We start from the raw sequence: 21,001 nt of genomic DNA, 5'->3' as shown, positions 1-21,001 counted from the left end.
ATTATGTTGAAATGATATCTCTAGGGAGAAAATGTCACAAAACATGGTAGCTTAAGGGCGTGAAATCACTAGGAGGCGAATATCAGGGGTCTTTATTGCTATTTCTCATAACAAAGTACTCTGTGCTAGCAGAATGAAGCGCCTGAAGTTGGGAATGGCCACAATGCCTGGTATTTGTGAATAGGCATTGTTATTGGGCCTCACTGTACAGTGGTCGCAGACAACAACAGAACGGAGGTTTGGGTAATATATTGATTGTGCATATTTATTTTGTTTTTCATGCCAAAAAGTGTATAAGCATACACCACGTAGTCTGAGTGTGGTCTCTCTATCAAGCATTAGTTTTCCTGTTAACTTCGTGCACTGTACGAAAGTTGCAATGTTAATTGCAAAGACGTTGGACTCACGCACTTGCCACATTAATTATTTATATGAAACGATGAGAGCAGGAAATTCACAATTTGAACCTCTGAACTAATTGGGATAGAGTGATCACGTTATCGATGAGTGTCGGCAAGGCGACTGCCTGATCAATTCTTTATCATGGACCTGTCTCACACTATCATCCATTGGTTTGCCGACTCCAAGCAATCTGAAATATGCCTTAAATAAATGTCGGCGACGAAAACTCAATAAATCTCACGAGTATCACCATTTAAACATGTTTCGAAAGTCAAACGCGGAAGGCTTAATGAACCGAAGTCCTGTATATTGTTCCAAACCTGTGTGAGGTCATCTGTGACGGTCGGAAGCACTCCCTGTCGAGTTAAACATTGGTACTCTGCTGTGTCGTGGTCGGTTTTGGTGTTGAGGATGAGGTAGCACTTGCCGTTACTGCCCAGTCTGTGTCCGGCACCGTTAGGTCCGCAGCTCTCTGGTCAAAGGGGAACAGCGTTACTTCTCACACAAGTCATAATATTAAGTCCGGTGTTGGAACCACGATAGATGTTACTGATGTCAACAGAGAGGTTTTAGAAACCTCCACTTGAAATAGGCTTCTTTGCTTTCCAACATGCTGGCATTTAGCTATACATTATCCCCTGTTTTGTGACGTGTCAATGATGTGATGAGATATGACTTGAACCATTGTACTTGAGACACTGGAAGTAAGTATGGCTTCCTCTTTGACATGCCTGTTTGTTGTTGTATAACGCCGCAACACTATTCCAGCTATATGACGGCTGTCTGCAACAATCGAGTCAGGACCAGACAATTCATTGACTGACATCATGAGCATTTATCTGCGCAATTGGGATACGATGACATGCATCAACTAAGTCAGCAAGCCCGACCACCCTATCCTGTTAACGCGGGTTAATCTGTATGTATGACTATCTCCTCGTTCTATTCACTCCTTACCAAATGGAGTGATGGTGGGGGTCGCTGGCAGCTGACAGAGGTAGCGGTATTCGTGTTCCCATCGGCGGCCATACCACTGGTAGCCATGATTCACGTCCATAGCTGAAACACCAACACGAGGCACTGTATTTCTTACACACCTGTGGGTGAGAAACCTTCTTGAGATAACTGGTATCAAACATATGTGGAAGATCGAATTCCAGGACCGTGAGTGGCTACTCGATTATGACCTAAGGTCAGATTATGACGGACTTTACTTTCCTGATTGTAAGTCATTGATACGTTTCTCGTGCTTCGGTCGAATTCACCTACGTCTGTGTCGAAACGTTATGTTTTTAGAGTGTTAATAACTGTTCTTTGGTCTTGTCGAGTTTGTAGTATCGTCATCGCCTTGATAATCTACAGATATGGAGGAAACTATTAGGTATAATGTGCATTGATAGGCCGGCTGACGTCACAAATGAACTATTAATGCGCCACTGTGATCATGAGAATAGACGAAATGTGCATTTATTGGATGCTCGATGGGTGCGAGTTAAGGTGCGTCAGAAATAGATTACTTCATGAGTACTTGTCAGGTACCATTTAGCGAATTAGTTACCTTCTGAAACAGTTCGTTATGAGATAGATGGTATCTGACAGACACTCGTGTAGCAATATCAATTACAGTGCTTTGAAACATTTAAGTAGGTGACGATGTGAATACTTTGCGCAGAGAATGTCTTCATTGCTAATATTCGTTTCTTTAGGTCATGTTTTACCATTTGTGTTAAATGAGATCTTAGGGTGAAACTTTACTGATGGTAAAAGAATCTACCGTACCAACGAAGTCGTCGTATTGTCTTGATGCATCGTGTTTGAGGTCCCCATTGATGTATGTAGCCGGCGTGCCGTCCATGAAGACAAATTCTCCTTCTTTAGCAACATCCGTCAGGCCAATCCAGATGTGAAACTTACTCTGTCCAAGGTATGCCTTGATTTCAGACTTGAAATAGAAGTTTCGCAATATTCAATATTCATAAATAGATAAACATTCATGTTTACAATAATACTGAGGACACCTGTCAAACTCGAGGACTTCAATGAACATAATTGCAATGTTTATATTACTTACAATGCTAGGATACCAATACCTACTACCTACTTACTAAATATGATACAACGGATTGTGAGTGTACGTTGGAAATTGTAGCGTTCATTTGGTTTGAAATATTATTGTTTATTCCCACGATAACCCTTAGAGATTAATACATGTATGTGCATTTCGATGTATCCCAAGATCCCCTTTCAGGCTGCTCTCAGCATAGCATTACTACTCGAGTAACAGCCAACACCGTGTACCAAGTAGTGCTCTTCGACATGATGACAAACAGCCTTGTAGACATACATCTGTATTTTACACATCTTATTTATCCGATGGAACTGACCTAAAACCAATCTATCAATGCATGTCTACTTGATGTCATCAAGTATGCCAACCTACGCACCTTAGCCACACATACACGCACGCACGCACATTGGCCAGCCCAGCAGAGTGAGGTGCTGTATATAGTTTAAAGCAGCAGTCTAGGAATATCAAGGCGACCTGTAAATAGTATGATGAAACGCAAGTCACCGACGCTGACCGCCTCATGCTATTGAGTCACCTCTTACGACACAAAAAAGAGTTCTAACCTATTCTAACCGGGGTCGCCACAGGGATACACAACCCAGACGAAGATTCACCAACACCCACCAGTTCAGTTGCTGAGGAGACTGTTGCCAGGTTACCGCCCATCTTGACGCATGCGCGTTGAGCATCAATGAAGTTGAGTGGATTCTCTCCGACATAATAACACTTTCCGCCAGAGACTATACCACGTGACCCCGGACCACAACTTGGCAATGAGGTGGAGCCAACTGAAGAGATAGTTATCATGCTATTCACAACCTTTACTTCGGACAAACATTAAATATTTCGAGACAGACTTATTATGCCTTAGTCGTACATTCAAATTGTCCACATGGCAAGACTGGTATAATTAAATGTGACTTTCAAGAGATCTAATGACGACTTATTTTACGGGTAGGCAAAAAGAAGAGTCTTAATTCATACATCGGAATTTGCATGTATTTACACACACTCTTGTTTATGCGATTTAATGTATTTCTATAGATATGTTATTGTTACGTTTAAGTCGGAATATGAATTGAAATTGATAAAATCTATGTAATCAGCCTTGGCCATTCAGCCATGATATAGTCAAATACACATCGTTCATCTGCTTCTGCAAAGCTTCTGTAAGGCCCTCAGAAAGGTATCCACATCATAAGTTGTTGGTGTGCAAAGTGAAACGGGTGCAAACACAACACACTCACCTGCACTGGTGGTAAACACCTCATTCCTCCAGCCTCCCCCACAGGAACGTCCTGTTTTCGCGCTACACTCCTTGGTACAACCCTCACCAGAACCGTAGAGGCCAAAACTGTTACTACACCAACACTCATTGCTGTTTTGTAGGCCGGCATATCTGTAACCGTTCTGACCGCATCTCTGGACACAGAAGCCCCTGGTCATGGATCTGTAGAGCCGTATTGTCATGTCCCCCATGTCCCGCCGCCATGTGTCAACAGCGCAGCCCCGGGACTCACCCAGAAGCGGTACAGGCGCTGAAACACACAAGTGGTCGTGTTGTGGTCAGTGGCATAGATAAGACCTGACCTTCGACAGAAAGCCACCACGTCTTCCTACTTGGAATGACTTGTCGTGTTATAATCATGGGCCGAGCAGCTAGACACGGCTGCTTGTGTGAACAAAACAGGCCAAGGAGATCTGATCCAGCTCTCCAAACCGACGGCCAACTAACACACAAATGTCATTAATACTTACGAGTGACAAGGAGTGGAAAACAATATTTGCGCTATGACATTAGTGTTCTCAGCTCAACAATGTAGCAGCTGTTGGATAAATAGTTTCAATAAGAATTTAACAGTTCTATCCTAAACTAGGAATTGTTCAGGTGTCAAGCTGGGAGGACGTGTCAAGCTACCTGGTTCAGCATGAAGTGGACACTGGTCATTTCCGCTGTCATTGGCGAGGGGAACAGTCGTAGGTCGAGTTTCACCGGCACCAAAGCCCTTTTGAAGAAAGAAATACATTTACAAAGTAGCCACATACAGTAGGGTGTCTTTGTTCGGTCATCTTGGTTTATAGTTTACAGCAGATTACATCCAGCAAACATGTTCTTGCAGAGTGTGGCTCTGTAGCTTCGACCATCTCTTCTGCATCTACCCATTGCCACAGTGTCACAGTGAGCCAAGATAGATACGCATCTTTGAAAGAAACTCAAAGTAGATGAATATCCAAGAGATATATATCCAAAAGGTAAAACATGTCACTATGTCAGTGACATTATGCTGTAACGCTGTGATTTAACTGATCTAAAAGCGGTGTTTCGCACAGATCACCCACTCACTCACTAACCGATTCCTTGTAGTATATACGTGGATAATTTAGTTATTATCCATTACAGAGCCACCCACCTGTGATGATGCCTTGACACATGGGGGCGCTGAAGTCTGCCCCGTGGCTACCTGGACAAAGATATATATGTTACATCCATGAGGGCAGCAAATGTGAAATATTATGATAAGTGTTATCACCAAATCTTGTATGAGATACAACCACAACCATTGTGTATTTTCATTATTGTATTTTTCAGTCCATGTTCAGTACCTCTGGTTGTTTAACGTAAGGACCATAGGCTGTTTGCCGACAGTCTGCAGTGTTGCTTCCGTCTTTTCTCACGATGTTGAAGTTTGGACATTTTCCATTCGGACACAGCATCTGCCTCTCAGTTCGAGTCTCATTTGACATCAGCTTGACGAAGATCATGCTGTGATATAGACACAGTAAGTGATCAAATAGATGCACGTTGTAGAGTGAGATACGAGACAAACATCCTCTAACTACATGTATACCATTTCAATGGATTTAGCAAACCGACACATTAAATAGGAATACAAACGTCACCTTGCAATGGACATGTAATTGGAAGCACTTATGAATTTATTGTTGTGCACATGATGAACCTCACACCTCGAACATACATGTTCAATGTGAAGTGTAATAAAGTATAGTTCTGCCATGAACTGTTACAACGTAAAAGTGTTACAACGTAAAAGTGTTACAACGTAAAAGCACTACAACGTAAAACTGTGGTACATACCCAACTTGTTTGTCCCAGAAGTAGGCCCTACCGGAAGTATCAGCATCCAGTTCCTGTATAGTGGCGACCTCTAGCGGTGGTTTCCTCTTATTGTAAGAAGGGTACCAACTGGACAGCTCAAATGTCGTCATGTCTTTAGGCATGCATACACCGACACGAATAGAGTCACCACTGAAAATCGAATAGGTGTGAACCGTGTCTGAGCGCATAGAATGAATCATTCCTTCAGTCTGAGGCTAGTCCCGACACACATCTCAACATACAAGGATTACACTGTTATGCTATACGTAGTCCTCCTTCTGTATTCCTTGAATTGTTGGTAATCTACGATACGTTCAATGTAGAGCTGTGCTACCTTCGTTTCGAATGTAATTTGATTTGAAACTGAACGTGTCAAACTGATCAAATACAAATCTGGTTTAAATTACAGTAACCCGTGGGAACCTGGAAAAAAGTTCGTGTTTCGGGATTCGAGACATCAGGGGAATTCTATGCTTAATGTGGATAATTGGGACTCCTAAATAAGTTCGAGACAAACGGGAATTCGACACATCCAAGTTCGACACAACGAGGTTCGACGTACGTCATGGTGGAGTTTGTCATCATGGTATGTAACTGTTGTGATTTAAAGCGCAATCTCTGTGTGAATATTTCTATATAGATCTATACTGACGTTAACTGTGGTAGGTTGTAGGCGTCAAGGTGTGGATGAAATGAGTACTTGAAATGACATGACGTGTCGAAGATCCGCTTCTCAACTACACACATAACGACTATTTCTCACCTCTCCATGTTTAATGCCTGCATCTTGAATTGCTTAGGGACTGCGGTGTTGAAATGAACGGTGTAGGTCTTGTTCACTATGAAGTGATATCCTCGGCCCTGATTTTCTGGGAAAATAACAGTGGTGATCGATGTAAAGATTGTTATGTGCATCGTCAAACAATACAAACAGACAAACAGCTATGTACAACTTACAACATAAAGAAAGGTGACTCACTCTTCATGTGCATGTGCATTACAGCTATGTACAACTTACAACATAAAGAAAGGTGACTCACTCTTCATGTACATGTGCATTACAGCTATGTACAACTTACAACATAAAGAAAGGTGATGCACTCTTCATGTGCATTACAGCTATGTACAACTTACACCATGAAGAAAGGTGACTCACTCTTCATGTGCATTACAGCTATGTACAACTTACAACATAAAGAAAGGTGACTCACTCTTCATGTGCATTACAGCTATGTACAACTTACAACATAAAGAAAGGTGACTCACTCTTCATGTGCATGTGCATTACAGCTATGTACAACTTACAACATAAAGAAAGGTAACTCACTCTTCATGGCGAATGTATGTTCGTGGGCATCATCTCGAATGAAGGTGACAGGCTCTTCGCTCAGCCCCCAAACATCGGTAATAATGTCAATCTTGGAGAAAGGAAGAAAGGAATCATAACACAGCCAAATCCCATGTGGTGTAAGTACAACTTAGTATCTGATCCGAGTATCAGTTAGCAGACGCATCGAGACTTAACGCTGCTTGGACCAAGGTTTTATGGAGCATCAGCCTAATGTAGGTTGAACGCCTGACGTGAACAGGTATAAGACGTTTACCGAGCTCGTGGAAACCACTTTCAGTGGTGTGGTGCTGACAGAACTTTCTGGATAATGGCTTTGTGAATTTCTTCTCCTCAGTTAAAACACCGCGACTGCTCACCTTCACGTATTTGTAAGGACATACGGCCATGCCCCAGTTGTCCCTCACAGAACACTTGGGTGTGGTAAAGAACGGGTTGTTCTTGACGACCTGCGAGTTGATCATGCCCGTCATGCTACCGTCAACGTCGTGAAACGATGTTTGTTGTTTCCCCTCGCCGTCGTCTTCAAATCCTGGTGTGGTCTTGTTGCCATCGAACACTGTGTTTCCCTCAGACTGTTGGGAAGAGAAGGTTTGCATGGAAAATAGACAATGTGACAGTTTGTATAGGCCTCTAGCTGATTACCTCTCCTCGTCTAGTGGATTCAATTCAAATACCACAAGAGGCAACTATAAGACAAGATTTAGTTTGTATATGAAATTTGAAACCAAACTGTAAATAAAGTCAATTCATTTAGTTTTAGCGATTTTGTGTCCCAAGGAAATTCTCAAATATGACTGATTGTTTGTTAAATATAGTACAAATGATACTTTACTTCTTGGCCACATGAATATATCTAGTCGAATGGTATTGATGGTGTTAGACATCAGTGTATTCTCATGTGTATAGTGGATCTGATTCAGTTCTGAATGATTGGAACAACGTGTTGTGTTCATCTGCAGAATGGATAACCACATTTTCATAGTACCCGATCTGTCTTTGTGATGATACCGGGCCACTATTGGGGACTGGATTGTTTAATGTAGGACCTGAGGTACTTGGGGTACTTTATCTGTGCCAAGAGAGTACCAACCTACCTTGTCACAGAATCCAAACTTAAGACCGGACACAGTGCTTCTCGGATTAAAGACGGGCATGTTGGTTCTCCTGAAGCCAAGAGCGCCACCAGTTCGATACCCAGGGACGTTGAAGACGCTGTCCCACGTGGAGTTCCAGTGCCAGTTGTAGAAGTCGTTGAAGTAGCAGTCGGTGACGTAGCTCGGGCCGTTGTAAAAGACGAAGCCTTGCAGAGGATCAGTTCTGTTGTAAGTAAAAGATCACACCCTTTCCGATTCAAAGAAGTTAGATATTCTGCATAAGACCATGTTCAAGTTTAAAAGGATGTGATAAAGTAAGTACGATTATGAGTCACATCTTTAGGTAAAGGTCGGGTAGGCATGACACTGCAGTCGCACTGATCGCGGTATGCTACAGAGAGACACGGTTGCCTTTTGTCTGGTCTCAACAACATTCCTTCTCACAGTGGCTTCCAGATTTGATTGCCTATGGACTCTGTCACCCAGGTAATAGCCCCTCTTTATCATATTACCCATTCTCAAGGAGAGATCGTACACAGAACACGAATAACCACATCGTCGTTGTGCACTCAGAATGCATTGAATGGTTTTCCCCCAGAGTTGACCAGAGATGGAGGGAACAATGTGTAACAGCTTGTGTGTAAGAATAACGGATCTACACTCACGGTCTCGAGCTCGGAAATGATCTACTGAACTTGTGGATTGGTTTCACTGGTCCGGTAAAGCCGCCGATGGTGTAAGTCATGCCAACACCCATGTTGTCCGACATCCCTATAAACACCGAATTCCTGACTTCATTGAAGCGGTTACCCTTCGACAGCGGCATGACGAGGCCACGCTGTGAGTCAGCAATACTGGAATAGGACACAATATACAGGACACTTCAAAAACGAAAACTCCCCCAAACACATATTTTACATGTCTTAGCTGCAATGCAGAAACGCCTTACTACAAGACATGCCCTTTTAGCGGTATATGCTCACCCAAACATATACCCCTCCTTGGTCATGACCAGTATATGTTGCGCTTGAGTGAGTGGGTGAGTGAGTTGCGTTTATCGATGCTTTGAACAGTATTTCAGATAAATTAAGGCGCGTCAGCGTAATGTGGGTGGAGAACCCGAAGTAATGCAAGTCTCAGACTTTTACCACTTTAGAGAAACTCACGAGCATGTGTATGGTGCTAGCAAACCTAGAAACATAATCGGGTCGATCAGGGATGCGTACCAACAATGATAGGTTTCTGGTACACGACAGTATTCTCAGTAATATACAGACACGTCCCTTGACCAGTATAGGTTGCACTAGAGTATTGTCCAAGACAGACACGTCCCTTGACCAGTATAGGTTGCACTAGAGTATTGTCCAAGACAGACACGTCCCTTAACCAGTATAGGTTGCACTAGAGTATTGTCCAAGACAGACATGTCCCTTGACCGGTATAGGTTGCAGTAGAGTATTGTCCAAGACAGACACGTCCCTTGACCAGTATAGGTTGCACTAGAGTATTGTCCAAGACAGACATGTCCCTTGACCAGTATAGGTTGCACTAGAGTATTGTCCAAGACAGACATGTCCCTTGACCAGACTCACCTGCAGTTGACCAGAATGGTGTTGGCAGCCTTCAGCCAGATATTCTCCCTGCGGTTCTTGAACACGGTAAGTCTGTCGGAGAGATGGAAGCAGGGTAAAATACAAGCCAGTTTTTTTGTGCACCAAAATAAGTTGGTGAGTGAGGATTAACGCCGCCTTGAGTTCTAGCCATATGAAGGTGACGTGTACTAAGAGTTGGCTTACAGGTGGCATTATATACAAAAACCTGGTCGTATTTATTTGCTTGATTCACTTCCAAAAACAAATGCCAAACCATTCATTGAACAGATCTGATTTACATACAATGTATTGGTTAACACTGCGTCTTGCGGAACGTGTAATTAAAAGATAATTAAGTCCTACATATATATGTCATAATGTGATATATATCTGGTACCTCTTGATGGAGGTGGTGACTGGTTTTCCCTCTGGGGTGTTTGGTTCTCTGGGGTCGTATTCGCTGGATCCGAACCTCGCGTTCTCCGGGATGAACGTGCTATGGTGCATTTGGCCGTTTGAGATTCTGTTGTCAAACATCAGACCTCTCTGGAAATGACAACAGTATTAAGTACGTTTTGTCTTGTTCGCAGGCATTGGAAATATTGGTCATCATTACACAGCCCAGTTATGATCCTGGAACAAGAGCCCATGGCCACTCGCACAAAGCAAGCGTTGCAGTACGGCTATTGGAACACCAATTTTATGTAGGCGCTTTACAGTCGAAGCGCTGAGATGCTTTGTTCCGATTGGGCTCGGTAACATATCAATGTATTATTCTTCCTGAGAGAAGAGGCAAATAAACACTGCATCACTTATGCATTCCCGACACGTATCCGCCGACTTCAAAAAGCCCATGGCCCTTCTGTGACATCAAAAAGCAAATTATTCGTCACATGTTACACATAGCGTCCTTTACTTAAATATCTACAAATGTGTATGCTTAAACAGCTATGCAGTGTTCGCGGATCAACTGCAAAGTTAGAATTGCCTGTACCACGGCTCACGCTGTACAGAGTTTGTCTGTCTCACCTCATGATTGGAGTGAGCCACGTTGTTGTCGAACTCCAGGATGGGGGTGTGTCGGGTACTGAACTCTGTGACAGCTGATTGGTTGTTGGCCAGTTTCTCTGCTTGACGGGCAGCTGATGGTCCGAGGGGGCTGTCGGCGTAGTTGAGCCAGAATCCAGCGTTCTAGGGGGAAAGTTTACGTTAACGATGTCGTCGTACTTCTACTCCTGTTAAATGAGTTTGTCACGGGAGATTTCCGAAGTTGTTACTGAAGCTGATGCGATTACAAAATTAGTGTTAGCCACAATTGACCAATTGTCTGATCACTGAAAGGTTACAATAACGATGTGTCAAATAGATACAGAGATACATTAATTGCGGAAGACTGTCACTGCCAGTCTAGACACTGATTAAATCGATTGTGTGGATGTGAATTTCTTCGTTTTGTTCACCAGGATGGGTCGCAGCGAGGATTTTGGGGAAAGGGCACGTAGTCAAACTTTTATCCATTAAATGCTCAGTTTGAGATTAAAGGCCCTAAATGATCAGAAACAACACTTCTGTATTTATTCACGCCAGGTAATTCGCCAAGAATGTGGGAGCAGTCCGTCAGTGTTTACTTCATTTCAATAATAGAGTCTCCGGAAAGCCGTATGAACGTCAAAATGTGTCGTTCATACGTTTACGAACATCAGTTTGGCCATCATGTGACCACCTCCCATCAAATGGAAAAGCCGCATATACTTTATACGCATGAAACCAATACAAAACATCCTTTATTTTGAGACAACACAGACAAAATTGTCAAATAGTGTCATCTCTCCAAACCTGACTGTTGAGGTCTTATCTCTTGAACGTATGTCTTGTATGTCGTATGTTAGTAATCTTACAATATGAAGTTCCCAGTATCCCAGACCTGGTCGTCAGCACGATCCTCTATGACCTTACGCTTTCCTCCCATCCTCAGAGACAAGAGGAAGACATGACGTGTTACTTACGTCCGAGCCGGCGGCCACGTTGTTCCTGATGTAGTTGTTGTAGTGGGTGATCCAGAAGGTGGCCAGGGAACTGAAATCAGAGATTTCATCAATGTAATATGAAGAAGCAGAAATCGTATTTTCCGTTTTACCCGGTGTAGTAAATACAAGAGCCAGAGAGATGGTGTTGACGTTAGTAATGTCATGTGATGTTATTGACGTGGATCAAGGCCAGAATTGACTCGGGCTGCAGCCTTGCCACTTGGTCATATGATGTTACTGACGTGGATCAAGGCCAGAATTGACTCGGGCTGCAGCCTTGCCACTTGGTCATATGATGTTACTGACGTGGATCAAGGCCAGAATTGACTCGGGCTGAGGCCTTGCCACTTGGTCATATGATGTTACTGACGTGGATCAAGGCCAGAATTGACTCGGGCTGCAGCCTTGCCACTTGGTCATATGATGTTACTGACGTGGATCATGCCAGAATTGACTCTGGCTGCAGCCTTGCCACTTGGTCATATGATGTTACTGACGTGGATCATGCCAGAATTGACTCGGGCTGCAGCCTTGCCACTTGGTCATATGATGTTACTGACGTGGATCAAGGCCAGAATTGACTCTGGCTGAGGCCTTGCCACTTGGTCATATGATGTTACTGACGTGGATCAAGGCCAGAATTGACTCTGGCTGAGGCCTTGCCACTTGGTCATATGATGTTACTGACGTGGATCAAGGCCAGAATTGACTCGGGCTGAGGCCTTGCCACTTGGTCATATGATGTTACTGACGTGGATCAAGGCCAGAATTGACTCGGGCTGAGGCCTTGCCACTTGGTCATATGATGTTACTGACGTGGATCAAGGCCAGAATTGACTCGGGCTGCAGCCTTGCCACTTGGTCATATGATGTTACTGACGTGGATCAAGGCCAGAATTGACTCGGGCTGAGGCCTTGCCACTTGGTCATATGATGTTACTGACGTGGATCAAGGCCAGAATTGACTCGGGCTGCAGCCTTGCCACTTGGTCATATGATGTTACTGACGTGGATCAAGGCCAGAATTGACTCTGGCTGAGGCCTTGCCACTTGGTCATATGATGTTACTGACGTGGATCAAGGCCAGAATTGACTCGGGCTGAGGCCTTGCCACTTGGTCATATGATGTTACTGACGTGGATCAAGGCCAGAATTGACTCTGGCTGAGGCCTTGCCACTTGGTCATATGATGTTACTGACGTGGATCAAGGCCAGAATTGACTCGGGCTGCAGCCTTGCCACTTGGTCATATGATGTTACTGACGTGGATCATGCCAGAATTGACTCGGGCTGCAGCCTTGCCACTTGGTCATATGATGTTACTGACGTGGATCATGCCAGAATTGACTCTGGCTGAGGCCTTGCCACTTGGTCATATGATGTTACTGACGTGGATCAAGGCCAGAATTGACTCGGGCTGAGGCCTTGCCACTTGGTCATATGATGTTACTGACGTGGATCAAGGCCAGAATTGACTCGGGCTGCAGCCTTGCCACTTGGTCATATGATGTTACTGACGTGGATCATGCCAGAATTGACTCGGGCTGAGGCCTTGCCACTTGGTCATATGATGTTACTGACGTGGATCAAGGCCAGAATTGACTCTGGCTGAGGCCTTGCCACTTGGTCATATGATGTTACTGACGTGGATCAAGGCCAGATTTGACTCGGGCTGCAGCCTTGCCACTTGGTCATATGATGTTACTGACGTGGATCATGCCAGAATTGACTCGGGCTGCAGCCTTGCCACTTGGTCAAACTGCCATGTACATGTGAAGAGTCAAGAATACAAAAGATCAAAGTGCAAAAATGGGAACAGATACCGGCAACTAAGGGAAGCAATGTTACACAAAGAGTTGTAGCGCCGGAGACCATTTGGCCACCCGAACATCAAGTAATACTACACGAACAGGGAAATATATCTAGTACTAGGTGATGACTCTCAGAAGAGGGTGTAGACTAACATCCACTCATCCAAGTAATGTCGTATAAAGGTTGCAATATACAACCTTGTCGAATATCAATTTCTTGATTGTTTCATTTGTAGCCACCATTAATACTTTATTCCTGGGGATACAGGAATGCTCTAGGACACATCAATATGATTACTTATAGCGTGTATATTCCTGTACATATACCATGGTACATCTCAATACATGAGTGGTTTATTCGTCTTTACAGCACATGACGTACTTGCAACTCCAGGCTAGGGTTTTGTCGCACCAGTTGTTTTTCATGTCCGTCATTATGTGTGTTCCGTGTTTCGTTCCGATTCCGATATTCCCGTCCAGAATATTGTATTGCTCCACACTGTCCTCCAGGAAGTAGCCGTGGCCAAGATGGTCGTAACAGGCGTTGTCGCTCACCTGTGCAGTAAGGGATTATTAAAGTACATGCCAAGACACAAGTGTATGACGTGAACATCTATGGACTGACTTACATCACCGATCCCTAAGCAACATGTACGTAATGTTTACAAACAAAACCACATATGTGGATTATCAGGTTCAGATTCATACTTGTAATGCATTCTGTTAACTAGTACGTGCAAATATTGCAACCACCAAATCAACAGACAGAGTTGAACCACAGAACTATGACGGAATATAATGTGAAACCGTCATCAGGACATCGATTGTTTCGGTGTGTCGTTCTCCAGTATTTGTCCTATTGACAATATTCACAATGGAGCTAATGTCTAACATCATAAATTCATTGGCATACATTGCTGACTTTGAGCATTACCTAAAGTGTGCAGTTAAACAAAGACCGGGTGACTGCAGTCAGTGAACCAAGGTGCTGGAAAGATTTTCGTCCAAACTATACATAACTACAATGTTGTAATAGTATATATTGAATATCTACTTTTATCGAACGAGTGTACATATAGGTAATTATCTCTTTGACTAAGTGAGTGAGTGGTCTACAGTGCTGTAGCTTTCTTTTCGCGGCGGCAAGTGGATACCTCAAGTCCGTCGGTGCCGTGGATGGTGACACATCTGGCCAGGCTGTGGTGGATGGAGTTGCTGCGGACCCAGGTGCCGTTGACGTCGTCACACATGTGGAAGTGTATGGGGTAGGAGCCTGCAATTTATGCAATTTTCCTGACAATTTCACCTTTCATTATTCATTCACAGTAATAATATATATTGATACAATAATGAATAAATGAATAAATATGATTTTAGATAGTAACTTTTCGAATAAAGGTGAAAATATTAGATGTTGTAAATATGTATATCATCAGACCAAACTATAATATACAATTATGTTTTGTGAGAGAGTGAGTGAGTATGGTTTTATGCTAATTTTAGCAATATTCCAGCAATATCACGGTGTTGGACACCAAAAAAGTGGGTTTCACACATTGCACCCAAGTGGGGAATCAAACCCGGGTCCCCGGCGTAACGAGAGAACGCGTTAACCACTAGGCTACCCCACCTCCCCTATACAGTTGTTAACAGAATGGTTTAATGCTTACACATCTGTATTGCTATTATAGGTTGCTGATATTTGTTGCAACTATGTGAACAATAAAATAAAGAGGAGAACGTCTTTGTAACAAGATCTGACGACATCGAAACGTTTACAGTTCACTCTTGAAGACGATAGAATAGTATGACCATATCCGAACATAAGTTGTTCTTGACATTCATGAGAACATGTTGACATGTTGATCCTAGTGACATGTTATTACTTGTATCCAATGTTACCTGTGAACTCCTGCTGTCCCATGTGGTAGAACTCAATGCCTTGGATGTGAGCTGACTTGAAGCCCTTTGTCACCTGTAATAATGTTCATATTCATTAGTACTTTATGACGATACTGTAATTGCTCCGTCGCAAACGTAAGTCCTTGTCCACATGATCCCATGCCACCACGGCACCGTGAAGCCCCGCCGAAGGTAATGGGAGGTCAGGGATGGTTCGCCAAAACTGTATACAAATCGTCAGAGACATCCTGTTTACTTTTGTATTTACTGACTCGTTCAGATCAATGAAGTTAAACCATTGAGAACAATCTGTAGGAACGTTGACAGCACGCCATTGATTCCAATACAGTGCCTGTAATTATATGGTCGTTGATATTGGAACAGAACCAAGCTATGACGTATCTTACCTTTAGATGTCCACCGAAGTGGTCAAAATCAAAGAGAGAGCACAACCATTCTTCTTTTTCCCTGTTTGTTGCTGTGACGTAACATCCGGTCTCCATCTCACCTTCGATGACGAAGTCACGTGACATCAGTGCCACCTCACCTCTCATGTCCACTCCGTCATACACCTTGCCGTAGTGCGGAAACTTGAATTCTCCTACAAAGAATTAACATGGTACAATATTTTTTAAAAACAGGAAGTTGAGGAAGTTGGACAGAAAGAAATCGGCGACAACGACGAAAACAGCTTGAAGCATGTAGTAAACCGATAATTACTTCAGTATGTGAGGCAAAACTCCAATATCAATATTGATACAACACAAGTGAACAATTTACCCGCCTTGATACTTCTTCCATAGTTTCTCTTGGGTATGTAACTCGTAGAAGTATTTAATTAACATGAGCAACTCGTGGAAAGACTGACGGATACAGTTTTACCAACTGTCCACACTCAACCGACCTTTGACCCGGAACTGGTTGCTGGCGCAGTCGTCACAAGCAAACACTTCAAACTCCTCCGCCTGTTTCCAGTCAAAGTCCGTAGACGTGAACACAACACGATCACCTGAAGAGAAACAGTCAGTATGAACATAGGTGAACACAACACGATCACTTGAAGAGGAACAATCAATATGTACATAAGTGAACACAACACGATCACTTGAAGATAAACAGTCAGTATGAACATAGGTGAACACAGCACGATCACCAAAAGAGGAACAATCAATATGTACATAAGTGAACACAGCACGATCACCAGAAGAGGAACAATCAATATGTACATAAGTGAACACAACACGATCACTTGAAGATAAACAGTCAGTATGAACATAGGTGAACACAGCACGATCACCAAAAGAGGAACAATCAATATGTACATAAGTGAACACAGCACGATCACCAGAAGAGGAACAATCAATATGTACATAAGTGAACACAACACGATCACCAGAAGAGGAACAATCAATATGTACATAAGTGAACACAACACGATCACTTGAAGAGGAACAGTCAGTATGTACGTAGGTGAACACAGCACGATCACCAGAAGAGGAACAATCAATATGTACATAAGTGAACACAACACGATCAAATGAGGAGGAACAGCCAATATACGCACTGGTGCCAATAATTTGTTGGCAATATCATTCACGAAGTCAATGCAGTCAGAAACACAAAGGGACTCAACGTGACACAATATTATATTACGTAAAACGTCCTACTGGGTTTACCTGGTTGCCATGTAGACACGTCATTGATGACGTCAATCTTTGGGTAGGCGATATCAGTTGATGAGACCCGGAAGTTGACGTCATGCGGGAGCCTCCAGTTGTTCTCTATCCTGACAGCACTTTCAACAAAGAACTTGAGTTTGCTTCCCCAGAGCGTGAGGTGAACGTCTTCAGTGATTGTGTACTTTGCATTACCCTGTAGGGTCATGTGCTGTTCCATTGTGACGTCAGGGTTTCCTGAGACAGTTTAGTTGTGTAAGGTCAGTTTGCTATGTTTGTGTGCATGCAACGTTGTATGATCTCCATCCAGACTTTCCACATACAGACATTACAATGTGTGCACCTATTCTTGAAACAGACGCGGTATGGTTAAACTTGGACTGAAGTTCGCGAGTTTCATCATGGGCTAAGTAGCATGTATCAGTTATGCTGAGACAACAACAAAAAGAACGTTTGACACAGGATATGGTTGACATGTAACACATGGCAAAATCAGTAAATGTGAATCGTGTCACTTAATGTTCTGGCTCATCACTTGAGTACAGCTGCGAGGCAACACACACATACGTTTAATGCAAAAGGTATAAGTGACGGTGCTGTCGGTAGGGCCTGGCATGCTTACCCTTTACGCGAACACCAGGTGTTATCTCTACATTTCAGTGATGCATTCATATAATTGACACTACTATGTCACCTTTTCACGCAACTGTTTCAGAACCGGCATATGATGGGGACTGGCTATTCTCTGGTATTGACGTTATATATTATCTATTAGACAAGCCTACTGTACAAATGACAAATGAGATGTGTTGCAAACTAATATATTTCTTTAAAACGTTTTTTCTTTACTTATAAGCAGCAGAATCCATGCTGGCGTAATTAAAAAAGAATTATATTGTTTTGAGTTTCATCAAAATCAGAAAAGGCGCTATCGTGTAATTAGATATGTGGTCCATCACTTGATTGTCTGTTCTATTTGCATGCCGTCCTCGCATTCAGTAGTAGTGTTGTGCGGTGCGTGGCAACAAAACACCTACCTTATTCTGCTAGTTCTGTTTGAGTGTCGGGTGCTGCCAGTAGAACAGGACATGCTTACTCATCTATACAAAGTCTTTGAAGGAAATCATTCTCTTGCAAATTTTGGAACTAGTGATCACTCAACACATGGAATGTTTGATATGTCCTTTCAAGATTCCCAGCACAAGTGGTTTCTAAAAAAACTTAAAGGGAGACTGGCAGTGTGACTCATGTCTTTAAAACGCCATTTTGGTTCCAGCAGTAGAGCTGTGTTACATGTCAAATATATCCAAATGATAACTGCAGCTCTAAATTTGATGGCAAACCTTTCGGCTAAGACCTATGATAAAGTTACTGTTGGGTTTCTGTTACAATGGGGCGTGGCTCACTCATACCTGTCATGGTGATAAAGGCATAAGCCTCCGTGTCCATGACATCCCTCATCTGTGACTGTGTCAGTCCACCCAGTGTCTCAACAGCAGAATATATAGACTCCCAGTTCCAATCAGGTCTTGCTTCAACACCCAGTTTCCTCATCACACCGATAGCCACAACTTTATCCATGGGAATAACTGAAGTGAATGTTGACATAGTATTGAATTGACCTGTTTACATGGGGAGGAAGCAGGTTAAGTACGATGCTACTCAAACACGGCCAGGACATGAATCCCAGTCTATCACCCTAACAATATATTAATGGTTCGGAGACCCTGTTGTCTTCAGGAGGTATTTGCACTGTTTAAGGAATCGCAAAAAAATATGCCTTTAAATAAGAGTTACAAGCAAATTTCTATCAACACTCTCAGTCAAAATATCCATTATAATAATAATAACTAATTACAATGTGATGTGTTGACCATACGGAGGCTATGTGAGGTTGGGTAGCTATGCATAAGCCGAGGTAACTGGTTACATTGTTCCCACATATGAAGTTTGGACTTTGTGTATGAGTCGCAAGTGTCTGTTGGTCACTAAGTGAATGCATGAAGCGTTGTTTGCTGTACGTAAAATCTTAGTTGCTATTCGTGATGCTAACGATGTAGTCTTTGACTTGGGAAAAGGAAGCATCCTTCCACAAAGGAGTATAAATGCTCTTTCAACAGGGATTCAAACCCTTGCCTTCATCTGTTTCAGATGTATGTTTACAGGCAACGTGTGTTTGTGGTATAATTTAACAATATTTTTATCTCCTAAAAATTGAGATCATGTATGCTCACATGTAAACCTGATGTATATAAATGAAAGCAAATTTCACTTACTTCTGAGAAACTCCACGAACAAACTGTCAGCGGCGGTGTTCCAGGTCTCTCCCGTGAAGAAGGTGCCGAAGTCGTACAGACTCCCGTCCAGGTTCCACACCACCACGTGAATCCCCATCCCGCTCTCAACGTGATAGGGCGTGTTCTGTAGATGAACATTACCATGGAGAACTCTAGCTGACAACACTATAAGGATGTACCATGTTGGAATCAACAGAATGGCTTCAGGCCACAACATGAGTTACAGAGTGCGAGTTCACAACTGTAAGTTAGTACACAAGGGCAATATTGTAAGTAGCCTACATGCCTCAGGTCCGATGTTTGGTTGTCTTTGGGGTTACGTCTATGTACTGTAATATACCAGAAAATGTTTAGTAGTCCAAACCCATACAATGTATACAATAGTGCTGCTCGAGTTACATGCACCTCCAGATTTGTATTGTCTGATAAAGTTCTGTCACTAGTCCTCTATCTATTACTTTTATTTATTCAATGACACTGGCTGCAAAGACCTTTATGGAGAGGCGAAAGGGACATTGTCCACCTGTCTTTGCACCTCACCTTGTGATCGTAGACAACTCCACACGTCTGATCTGCAGCAGGGATGGAGGTCGCCAGCTTCGTCCATGACGTCTTCTCTCTGCCGTGAAGCTCCAGAACGCCACCTGCCGCCACACCGATGAACTTCCGGCCGAAACCAGGAACGTTCAGTGTTGAGTTGCTGAGGCCTGCAATAGATCGATGTTATCATTCAAATATCTGTTACGTTAGTGGTGTGTCTGAATAAACCATATTCGGATAATATACTGTTACTGTAGGGACGAAGTTGGCTTTCGTAGTAAATCTGCTACTTCAGGTTACTTGTTAATATACTCTACCTGTGAGGACGATGTTGGCTTTCTTGGTGAATCTGCAGTCGTCGCTGCCGACGTGGAACTCCCCCCTAACCAGGACGTAGCTGACGGTGAGTGTGATGTCAGCCCTGTCGTCCCACACAAGAGTGGCCCCAGACTCCACCGTGATCGACCCGAGGGACGGAGTGGACTCGTCCAGTAGCACTTGCATGCCCGATGTCAGGGTGACCTGTAAGGATTAATTTCGTGTAGACAGATAACTACCGTACATAGCTCAAAACTTGGAGTTTGGCCTAAACACCCTGTCACTCAAACAGGAAGAGATAATTCTGTATAACAATAAACAATTATAATTTTAAAGAAGAAGATTCTTTTGCTTCAGCATTTAATGTCTTAAATATAGCAGAATGTTTGAACCAGCCGATTGATGATTAGCACGGTGGAAACACATATCCGTTGTGGATCACAAGTGGTGTTTCGTATCATATGGTCAAAGTTTTAATTCAAATTATAACACATATACCTGAATGGGATACTGTTTTTTTAATATATAATAGTATCTTTCTGGTTTTCATGTAATATTGGGATATTTCAGTTGTTACAATATTTTGTTTTATTTCAGCATCTTTAGGGATGAAAAGCTATACTTAGGCTTTAGTCACCTGTTGGCCTCCCCCTGGCTTGGTCCCTCCCCACGTGCTGGCATCGCTCCATCTCTTCAGACCGGGGTCCGTGTGTGGACACCCAGCGTCTACTGTCGCCAGACAAACCAGGGTCAGCACTGCAGCCAGTGTCCGAGATGACCAAACGTCGTTCATCGTTGTCACCAT

At 43.1% G+C, this 21,001-nt stretch overlaps 1 protein-coding gene across 1 annotated transcript in view; it reads right to left on the bottom strand.

Annotated features, from left to right (window-relative positions):
- LOC139462113 (cell surface hyaluronidase CEMIP2-like) overlaps positions 1 to 21,001 on the bottom strand; it is a 28,389-nt gene extending 7,388 nt beyond the window's left edge. The window contains exons 1-29 of the mRNA XM_071243617.1: positions 20,834 to 21,001; positions 20,196 to 20,400; positions 19,879 to 20,045; positions 19,318 to 19,462; positions 18,454 to 18,630; positions 17,042 to 17,278; positions 16,270 to 16,374; positions 15,773 to 15,966; positions 15,366 to 15,438; positions 14,618 to 14,736; positions 13,846 to 14,018; positions 11,632 to 11,701; positions 10,655 to 10,816; positions 10,023 to 10,171; positions 9,626 to 9,697; positions 8,699 to 8,887; positions 8,034 to 8,256; positions 7,296 to 7,511; positions 6,916 to 7,006; positions 6,352 to 6,457; positions 5,568 to 5,738; positions 5,075 to 5,234; positions 4,882 to 4,932; positions 4,389 to 4,476; positions 3,718 to 4,008; positions 3,095 to 3,258; positions 2,182 to 2,344; positions 1,360 to 1,461; positions 723 to 874 (exon numbers count right to left, since the gene is read on the bottom strand). Of these exons, the coding sequence (XP_071099718.1) occupies positions 723 to 874; positions 1,360 to 1,461; positions 2,182 to 2,344; positions 3,095 to 3,258; positions 3,718 to 4,008; positions 4,389 to 4,476; positions 4,882 to 4,932; positions 5,075 to 5,234; positions 5,568 to 5,738; positions 6,352 to 6,457; positions 6,916 to 7,006; positions 7,296 to 7,511; positions 8,034 to 8,256; positions 8,699 to 8,887; positions 9,626 to 9,697; positions 10,023 to 10,171; positions 10,655 to 10,816; positions 11,632 to 11,701; positions 13,846 to 14,018; positions 14,618 to 14,736; positions 15,366 to 15,438; positions 15,773 to 15,966; positions 16,270 to 16,374; positions 17,042 to 17,278; positions 18,454 to 18,630; positions 19,318 to 19,462; positions 19,879 to 20,045; positions 20,196 to 20,400; positions 20,834 to 21,001 (4,383 nt within the window). The remainder of the gene's footprint in view (positions 1 to 722; positions 875 to 1,359; positions 1,462 to 2,181; positions 2,345 to 3,094; positions 3,259 to 3,717; positions 4,009 to 4,388; positions 4,477 to 4,881; positions 4,933 to 5,074; positions 5,235 to 5,567; positions 5,739 to 6,351; positions 6,458 to 6,915; positions 7,007 to 7,295; positions 7,512 to 8,033; positions 8,257 to 8,698; positions 8,888 to 9,625; positions 9,698 to 10,022; positions 10,172 to 10,654; positions 10,817 to 11,631; positions 11,702 to 13,845; positions 14,019 to 14,617; positions 14,737 to 15,365; positions 15,439 to 15,772; positions 15,967 to 16,269; positions 16,375 to 17,041; positions 17,279 to 18,453; positions 18,631 to 19,317; positions 19,463 to 19,878; positions 20,046 to 20,195; positions 20,401 to 20,833) is intronic.

The sequence above is a fragment of the Haliotis cracherodii genome, unplaced genomic scaffold, assembly GCF_022045235.1.
Source record: "Haliotis cracherodii isolate W230 unplaced genomic scaffold, xgHalCrac1.p SCAF_15, whole genome shotgun sequence".
Classification (NCBI taxonomy): Eukaryota; Metazoa; Mollusca; class Gastropoda; order Lepetellida; family Haliotidae; genus Haliotis; species Haliotis cracherodii.
This window is presented reverse-complemented; position numbering and strand designations above follow the sequence as displayed.